This window comes from Babylonia areolata, chromosome 22 (genome assembly GCF_041734735.1).
Source record: "Babylonia areolata isolate BAREFJ2019XMU chromosome 22, ASM4173473v1, whole genome shotgun sequence".
NCBI classification, from domain to species: domain Eukaryota; kingdom Metazoa; phylum Mollusca; class Gastropoda; order Neogastropoda; family Buccinidae; genus Babylonia; species Babylonia areolata.
In genome coordinates, this window is record NC_134897.1 from 24,984,675 (window position 1) to 24,994,674 (window position 10,000).

At 42.2% G+C, this 10,000-nt stretch overlaps 1 protein-coding gene across 1 annotated transcript in view; it reads left to right on the top strand.

Annotated features, from left to right (window-relative positions):
- The window catches only part of LOC143297075 (limbic system-associated membrane protein-like), a 146,035-nt gene that overhangs the window by 70,442 nt on the left and 65,593 nt on the right, over positions 1–10,000 (top strand). Inside the window, exon 3 of the mRNA XM_076609247.1 lies at positions 4,820–5,024. Within this exon, the coding sequence (XP_076465362.1) occupies positions 4,820–5,024 (205 nt within the window). The remainder of the gene's footprint in view (positions 1–4,819; positions 5,025–10,000) is intronic.

Consider the following 10,000-nt stretch of genomic DNA (forward strand, 5'->3'; position numbering starts at 1 on the left):
CATCGACGCAGTTACACGCAATCGCAATTCTTTGATTGGGTTGGAACGCTACGCGAAGGCTGTACTGATGACTGGGAGGTAGTGATGTCTTCATGTAACACTTGCGTTCTTCTGGCTGTCCTCGTCATATCTCCGCAGCCCTGTCTGAGAAAAAAAGATTTATCATTCTGCAATTGATTACAACAAAGGTCACAGAAAATTAATTACTTGAGAGTGACTGATCCAAGATTATAATGATTATAACTATAAATACGCACACTGAAAATTATTCAGATACGTAACATCGAAGATTATCATCGAACTAACCGTTCACACTTAAAAAAACCCAACAGTTTTGATCGTTCGACCACGTTGCTTCGTACTGGTACACAATAAAACAGGTTGTGAATATATGGATGAACCCCAAGTATACGTTTTGAAAAATATATCTCACATTCTACCCTGCGGAGAGAAAAGAGAGGAAGTGATTCCCGTACGCGACCCTCGATGGGTGAGCTCGTTGATATACTCTTGGGGGGCTTATATGGAAACTTCGTGACAGCATGGACATAGTGTGTCTTGTAGCGGTGTTGTGGGGGTATCCAAGGAGTCAGGGGAGAAGGGTTGTCGTGGTGAGGGCTTCCTTCTGGGACTGGTGCTAAGGGCTGCTACAGGATCGCCGTGGTTGAAGGCATGCCGTGGCTGGCGTGCTTGGTCCAGATGAACTACAAGGGAAGTGGGGGTGTTTGAGGGTTGGAATATTGATATGTCCACTCTGACCTTGCTGCAGTACGGATGTTATGACGTTCCTGTTTTCTTTCTCTTTCTTGCTGTTCTTGTTCTTCTTGTTCTTCTTCTTGTTCTTCTTGTTCTTCTTCTTGTTGTTGTTGTTGTTGTTGTTGTTGTTCTTCTTCTTCTTCTTCTTCTTCTTCTTCTTCTTCTTCTTCTTCTTCTTCTTCTTCTCCTACTTCGCAGTTTTCTTCAAATACTATTTCACCTCCTGTGTCCAAATCTTCTTCTTCTGTAAAATATGTCGTCTCTTGTTTGCTGAATCATTTAACTAATTTTTCTTCAGCAGATATTGTCCAATTGGTCATAATGTTATCGACATGACTGTTAAAACTTCTAATAAATATTTGTATTTGTATTTCCTTTTTATCACAGCATATTTCTCTGTGTGAAATTCGGGCTGCTCTCCCCAGAAAGAACGTGTCGCTACACTACAGAGCCACCTTTTTTTCCCCTGCGTGCAGTTGTTTTAATTTGTTTTTGCTGTTGTAGTGGATTTTTCTACAGAATGTTGCCAGGAACAAACCTTTTGTTGCCGTTGGTTCTTTTACGTGCGCTAAGTGCATGCTGCACACGGGACCTCGGTTTATCGTCTCATCCGAATGACTAGCGTCCAGACCACCACTCAAGGTCTAGTGGAGGGGGAGAAAATATCGGTGGCTGAGCCGTGATTCAAACTAGCGCGCTTAGATTCTCTCGCTTCCTAGGCGGACGCGTTACTTCTAGGCTATCACTCCGCAATATCAAGAGTTCCGAAATAACTTATTTGTCTTGGATGGGCAAAATTAGTAGTGGAATGGAGGCAAAGTTTGCTTTATCAGTCATGCAATACGTACGTTCATTTTCCAGGAGGGAATAGGATTGATGCAGGCGACTGATTTATTAAAGCCTTACTATTTAAGAGTTAAAACTAGCCAGTTACTCTGGTTACCTGAGAAATTGCACATTTGTCTGGCTGGGTACTCATCTGATTTGATTGTTAAAACTGACAGGCTAGTGAAACAGTTAGTGTTTTAAATCCACTGGTAAAGAGATTGGATCTTTAGAGCTGACCGGCTGGCTGTTTAACGAATTGGTAAATTAAACGTCTGGTCAAGAAACTGAATTAACCGATTCATGTGTGACGTGAGTCGTGAGTCCTGTTTATGTATGCCAAGGCTTGCTACTGTCATTGTTTTCGATGACTGAAAAATAAAGACTGTGCCCACTGTCACATGAGCTGGCATTGTTGGTTGTAAAGTATAGAGGTCTCTCTTGCTTCCTTCCTTCCTCCGACTCCGTCTCTGTCCGTATATCTCTTTGTCTGTCTGTTTCTGTGTGTGTGTGTGTGTGTGTGTGTGTGTCTGTGTCTGTGTCTGTGTCTGTGTGTCTGTGTGTGTCTGTGTCTGTCTGTCTGTCTCTGTCTGTCTGTATGTCTCTGTCTGTCTCTCTCTATGTCTGTCTCTCAGTCTGTCTGTCTCGTCTCTCTCTCTGTGTCTCTGTCTCTGTCTCTGTCTCTGTCTCTCTCTCTCTCTCTCTCTCTCTCTCTCATTCTTTTCCTACCCACTCCTCTTCCTCGAATAATATGCCATCTATCAAACCAGAATATTTCCTGAAAAAAAAATTAAAATTTAAAAAAAAGCCGAGAACAAAGGATACTCTTATTCCAGTACGAGGCTTCGTGTGTTTAGTACACAGGGCGCACGAGGGATCTGTATTTATCATCTCGTCTGACAGATTAACGCCCCTCAGACTGCGAGTTGACACCTCGCAAAGGACGGCACTAAGGAGAGCACTAGAAAGCGAATGGCCTTGGGGAGAAGGGAAGGGTTAAAGTGGACAGAAAGAAAGAAGAGAAAGGAGGATACAGTGACAGTCACACAGAGAAAGACATAGTGGGTGTGGGAGGTTCTTTTCACAATTATGGACTCCCCGGCCGGGATTTCCCAGGCGCTGGACAGTACTTGTTTCCAACTCCCCATTCCCCCCCCCCCACCCCCCACCCCCCACCCCCCAGGTGATCGTTGCCCACTTTATGGTCGATGTCCCTGCTTGCCTCATGGAGGTGGGCGTTCTCCTTTCTGGCTGGAACGGTCGACTTCTTGTCTCGTCTCGTTTTTTTTTATAGTTCTGTTTTATTGTATTGTGGCGTGTCATGTTATATTCTGTGCTTTTCTGTTCTGTTTTCTTATCATTTGTTTTCTTCTGTGTTGTTCTTTCTCTTCTGTATCATCCTGTTCAGTCCTGTCAACGCATGGAATTTTCACAAAAGGAATATCCTGTCCTGTTCTCCTTGCCCCGTGTCCATACACCACCCTTTTTTCTCACTGTCTTTGTCTCTCTCTGTCTCTTTCTCACTCTGTGTGTGTGTGTGTGTGTGTGTGTGTGTGTGTGTGTGTGTTTGTGTGTGTGTGTCTGTCTGTCTGTCTGTCTGTCTGTCTGTCTGTCTGCCTGTCTGTCTGTCTGTCCCTCTCTCTTCTCCCTCTTCCTTTTTGTCTCTCTCTCTTTCCCTCACTCTCACCCACTCTCTCTCTCTCTCCTCTCTCTCTTTCCATTCTTCCCCCAAACAGTTTTTCACCTGACGTACCTATAAAATGCACCCACTGTTTTATGGGATGTACCTATATGAAGGCTCCTTCCTGATTAAGTGCCAATTCTTTGAATAGATTTTCATTGATGCATAGATGCAAATCATTTGCTACCTTCATGAAGTCTCCGGTATATGCCTCAAAACCACAAGATCTCGCGGTAATTCTTATAATTCTGATGACAGCAACAGTAACAGTTGTTGTAACAGCAACAGCAACAGCACTGGTAGCAGTAGCAGCAGCAGTAGAAGTAGCAGCACTTGTAGTAGTTGTTGTTGTCGTTGCTGCTGTTGTAAGAATGTATGCTTTAGCCTGGATTATAGAATCAGTGAATTCCACTCTCACAATCCTAGTAATAGCGGCAGCAGTAGTAGTGACAACAGGGGTAGTGGTACTAGTTGCGCACGCAGCAGCAGCAGTAGTAGTAGTAGTAGTAGTAGTAGGCATATAAGTGATAACAACAGGAGCATATACACTGGTAGAATTAACTGTAAGTTTTGGTTGAACGCCCATTCTCTTGAGAGATGTGACTTAAATTTCAAAATCACCCATCAGTAACTCCTAAAAATAGAATATGAACAACTAATGCGCGTCAGCATTAATAAAAAGTGGTAGAAGTTACTGATGTGTAAAAAGTGTTACAGCGTGATAAAAGTCTGTTGGAAACTAAGAGATAACGTTCCCGATTACTGAACAGAAAGAATACTAAGAGAACACTCGTAATACTTAGTGGGATAATTCTTGATATGCATCAGAAATGTTTTGAGGAAAGAAAGAAAACACACGAAGACAACTCCCTTTATATTAACTGGACCAGTGCAACCAAAGCCTCCTTTCCAGTCATCTGGCACACAGCTGAGATATACAGTATTGCCTCGTTTTGTCTTTTTTTCAGGCGGAAGCAATCGGTAAACTAATCCAAACATTGAGACAACAACAACAGAAAAAAATGGAAGGACAATGCCACACGTTTTTAAGGCGACGATACATACCACTCCCCATGACAATGTTTAGACAGTTCCAGTTTCAGTTTCTCAAGGAGGCGTCACTGCTTTCGAACAAATCCACTTAAGCTGCATGCACCACATCTGCTAGGCATACCTGACCAGTAGCATAACCCAAGTCAGGCCTTGAGTGCATGCATATATATTTGTGCGCCTATCAGAGTGGACCTCTTCGACATAACTTTTCTAGAGGACAACACTCTCGTTGCCATGGGTTCTTTTTCAGTACGCCAAGTGCGTGCTGCACACGGGACCTCGGTTTATCGTCTCCTCTAAATAACTAGACGCTCAGTTCGACTTTCCAGTCAAACGTGGGCGAGAGCGAGATTCGAACCCAGACACTCACGGACTCTGTATTGGCAGATGAGCGTCTTAACTATTCTGCCACCTTCCTCCTGTTTAGACAGATGAGAAAAAGATGCTAAGACAGAAAATGTGTAGACCTGTCCTATACACTGTAACGTGGTGTCGTGTTGACAGGTGGTGTGGCTGGACCACCGAGGTAAGTTGCTGACCTTTGAGGACCGACGCATCATCTCGGACGAGCGCATCAGCCTGGAGAGGCCCTACGTCAAGGAGTGGAACCTGCACGTGCGCAACGTCCGTCCGTCTGACGCCGGTAACTACACGTGCCAGGTCAACACCAACCCCATCCAGATCCGCTCTGTCTTCCTCCACGTGCATGGTTAGTGCCCGCTGGAGTCTCCTCCTCCTCCCCCTCCTCCTCCTCCTCCTTCTTCGTCTTTTTCTATTTTTTACTTGTCTATTGCTTCTTTCTTTGTTGTTTTCTTCTTTTTTTTCTTTTCTTTGGTCAGTGGTTTGCTCTTTTCTTTCTTATTTCTTTCTTTCGTTCTTTGCTTCTATATTCTGTTTTTTTCGGAGTTTTGTCTTCTTCTTTTTTCTTTATTCTTTCTGTCTTTCTTTCTTTTCATATTTCTTTCTGGTTTTCTTTCATTTATTTGTTTCGTTTTCTCTGCTTTATTTAGCTTTTTTCTCATATTCGTTTCGTTTCTTTCTCTCTCTCTCTCATTTTTTTTATTTCTACTATTCTTCTTGTGGTGTCTTGAATGTTTTCTTCCTGTCTTTCTGTCTTTCTTTCCACATTCATTTATTTTTCTTTCATTTTCGTTTTCTTTGCTTTCGTTTTTTATCCTTTTCTTCTAGTTTCTTTCTTTCTCTCTTTTCTTTCTTCTTTCCTTCTTGGGGTGTCTTAATGTGTCCGTCTTTCTTTCTTCGCTTTCTTTCTATTTCTCTCTGTCCTTCATCCTTTGCTTACATTTTTCTTTACTTTCTTTTTTTCTGTTTGTTCCCACCCCTTTGTTTCTTTCTTTTTTCTATCTTTTCTCCGTCCCATTTCCCTTCTTTCAGTTTGTTTTTCCCCTTCTTTTTTTCTTTTCCTCCTTCGTTCTTTCTTCTTTTCATTATTCCTGCTTTCTTTTCATTGATAGCTTCCTTCCTTTTCACTCCCCCCTCTCTCTCTCTTTCTTTCTTTCTCTCTCTTACACTGTATCTCTCTCTATATGTCTGTCTGTGTTTCATCCCCCCCACACACGCACACCCACTCAACGTCTCTCTCTCTCTCTCTCTCTCTCTCTCTCTCTCTCTCTCTCTCTCTCTCTCCCTCCCTCCCTCCCTCCCTCGTTCCGGGTAAGTTTCTAGCGGCTTTATCAGCAATGTATAAATACCGGGGGAAAAAACTAAGGTAATGGTGTTCGGTAAAGGGGATTTCCTTGGAAAATGTGAACAATCGTTATATAATGATCTCGAATTAGAAGTGGTCAATGGATATTGTTATTTGGGATTTATCTTTACTGCAAAGGTAAGTATTTAACTCTCTCCATACGAACGGCGAAAGAGACTACGTCAACAGCGTTTCACCCCAATTACCATCATCAAAATATTGCAAGCGGAAGGCTCTTATACTGAAGGGGTGAATGTTGACAAAGAATACCACAATTCTGACGACGGAAGCTAAAGGTTGGGTCATTCAGACACCCAGTGGACATCCGAGGGGTCTGTGTAGAGGAGAAGAGAGGACTGGCCGTACTGAGTGAGTTAAATTGGGAACAGAACACCCCATAACAAAGGGAAAGACAGCTGTTTAGGAGCTGAACAGAGCTTTCAACAAATTTAAAGAAATGACTGCAAGAACTTTCTTTATGATATTTTACTTTCAAATTCAACCCGTTTTGTTATATTCGTCTGAAATATGGGGAATGGATAAACTGGAGCACATAGAGAAGGTTCATATGTTGACCTGGAAAAGATTCTTGGGAGTTCCGTTGCGGACTCCAAATAAAGATGGTGTATGGTGATTTGAGAAGATACCCTCCCAATGTAAAATCATGTATTAACACTCTCAGATACTGGTTTAAGATGCTGCAGATGTGTCCAGACAGGTTACCTTTCAATGCCTATCAAATGTTGCTTGACATGGGTAGTAAGGGGAAGAAATTCTGGGTGTCGAAGATCGGAGAAATATTATGTGAGACATGATTTAATATTGCGTGACTTCATCAAGGTGTTGGAGATGTTATGCCACTAAATAACAACGTGTTTACTGTGAATGCGATCACGATAGACTGTGTCAACTTTGTAAATACAAGTTGAAGATTAGCTCCATTTCTTATTTGAATGTTACATGCACAGAGACTAAGAATTAATTTTTTGAATGAGTCTGTCAATGTAGCATTGTCCGAGCTATCAAAGCAACTAACAAAACCCACTTGTTTAATGTATCAAGACATGTTATTCATGATATTAACAGAAGGACAAAAATGATAATCTGGGATGCCAGAAATAATGTTATGATATTACTGAGTATAGTGATTTTTCACTTCACTGTGATTGTTGTTTGATGTTCTGCTCATGGCAACGAAGTCGCATTTATGATACGTTTGTCATTGTATCATTTGTATTTGCCCTTTGACAGCCTTGGTTCATCTCAGGGCTTTACATAGTGTTCTTTGTATACTTATGTATGCAGGGGTATACATATATTCAATCTAAAGCGTGCTGCTTTTCAATGTCAACAACTCCTTTGCACGCAGGATGTACAAGAATGAATCTTTGTTCTGACCCATCCCCATCCGCAGTCCTCCTTTTGTATTGTGGCCCAAGGCCGATGTACATTAAAACATTTCTGAGTTCTCTCTCTCCCCACCCCTCTCTCTCTCTCTCTCTCCCTCTCTCCCTCTCTCTCTCTCTCTCTCTCTCTCTCTCTCTCTCTCTGTCTGTCTGTCTGTCTATCTGCCTTTTTTTTTCAATTTCTCTTCCTTTATTCATTTCAGTTTTTCTCCACTTCTTTCTCTGTCTTTCTTTATCTGCATACTCTTAACTCCCTTGACCATTCAAACTATGTCACGAATGAGAAATAAAGAAATCAAACGCGACTAATCTGCCCCCAAATTAAACCTGTAATGGTTTTTGTCTAATAAAAATCACGAGAAAGACAGACAGGCAGAGAGACAGACGGACGGACAGACACAGAGATGCAGATAGAAATAGAGAAAGGGGAGAAGGAAAGAGTGAAAGAAAAGGGAAGGAGATGTAAAGACAGAGAGAGAAAGAGATACAGAGAGAGGGGGGAGGAGAGAAAGAGAAAGTAAACAGAAGACAAACACACTGGGAAGTTTTCAACAACAACAAAAGGAAGAAAGGAAGAAAGAACCGAAGGCAATGAGAGGAGGCAAACAACACTGACGCAAAATCAACAATCAATCAAAAAAAGGAAAATGGGAAGAAAAGAACAGGAAAAAAAAACCCACACACAAAACTACGACAAACACCAGTAACAGAGAAGATTCCACGGAGTTGTTTGGGTTTTTTAAATAAAAAAATGCAGAATGAGAGAATGTTTCTAACAAAGCCCATATGAGATTCAGAAGAAAACAACGACAACAACAACAACAACAACAGATGGCTGGAAGAGATACACAAAACTGCATACAATAGACGAGTGGAAAGAGACAGAAACACAACAATGTTGCCAGGATAGCAATCTGTGCACTGTCTCCATGCACACAGCGAAGCGAGGAGGGACTGACGAACAGTGCTGGCAACTCGATCACTGCATAGAAAAACAAAAAGACGAAGGACGCCCGCTGTGTCTCAGCATCAAGCGATTTTGCCTCTTTTGCCTACATTTTCTGTACATGTATGTACAAAGTAGCAATGTCTTACTTGGAAAAAGGTTTAAGTTCAAATAAAGCGGCAGTAAATCCACATGTGTCCATGGCTGAGCATAAGAAGGCGGGGATAGTAAAGCGAAAGAGAGGGGCAAACATGCCGTTAACATTTTCCTGACATTGCGACCGACAATGATTTTCCTGCCGGATTTCTCTCTCTCTCTCTCTCTCTCTCTCTCTCTCTCTCTCTCTCTCTCTCTCTCTCTCTCTCTCTCTCTCTCGCAATGCAGAGAATAGTCCAGGTTTCTGGGTGATACTGCCGGTTCGTGTTTGGAAATGGAGAGAATGAGAGAGAGGGAGAGAGAGAGAGAGAGAGAGAGAGAGAAACATGGAAACTACACTTAGAATAAATGCACAGAATCTATCCGAATTTGATTTGTATAACACAAGCTGACTTTACCTTGGAAAATAGTAATCAAAACTGCTTTTTCACTTTGACATCTCACACAATCTACATTTACCACAAACAAAAAGAAGGAAATATGGATATACATGACGAAAATAACTCTTCTTTCAGTTGGTTTATTGTCGGTTTACTGTCTGCTCACTACAAGGTGATACAGAACCTACGCATCCATTCTTTTCAACGCGCACATACTTACTCACAGAACAGGGAAACCATTTATGTGGATGCCAAGAATGTACATACGCATGAAATCCAGGGGGCCGGGGAAGCGGGCGAAGAAAAGAAGTGAAATATCCATCATCGCATGAAAACGCTGTTCACGCTCCATCTTGACCAGCAGCAATGCTCCATCTTTGTCCAGAGATGGCTTTCCAAATCACTATGTCAAAATCGGATTCCGGTCTCTGGATGTTATGCACGATTCAAAATGTCGTAAACTATCACAGCCTGGAATCCTGGAGCTCGACGTGTATAACAACTAACGGCACAATCTGAACCGAAGGTCACACGGCATGGGGTATTTCCACAGAATGTATGTGTCCGTTCGACAGTTCCGAAATAGGGGTCCTCACACTGACAAAATTGTCCCCCACCCCCCATCTCTCTCTCTCTCTCTCTCTCTCTCTCTCTCTCTCTCTCTCTCTCTAACGATGTATTGAAGGCTGTAATCCACAGTATCATTTGTCACCATTGTACATGTGATCAGCCGTGTGTTTGGCTAAAAATTATACACTTCCGTAAGTAATCACACTGAGCAACACTGTGGTTATGGTAAAAGTGCATAAGTCCAGGTGAACGATTCATCATTTAAATATTACTTTTCAAAGTAGTGAACTAAAATATAATTGGGATCGGAGAGTTACACCCTCAAAAGCCAGCAAACGGTAATATCTCTGGTAACGCGGTACGTATTACGGTGGATGATAAGAACACGGTTCCTTCGCCGTCTCAGTAAGTGATACATGGTTGGTTTCTGTCGACTCAGACAGTGATAGTAGTGAACAAACTTGTTCTTGTGATTACTGTTTAACTGCAAGAGTGAGAAGTAGTATCACACGTGTGTGTGTA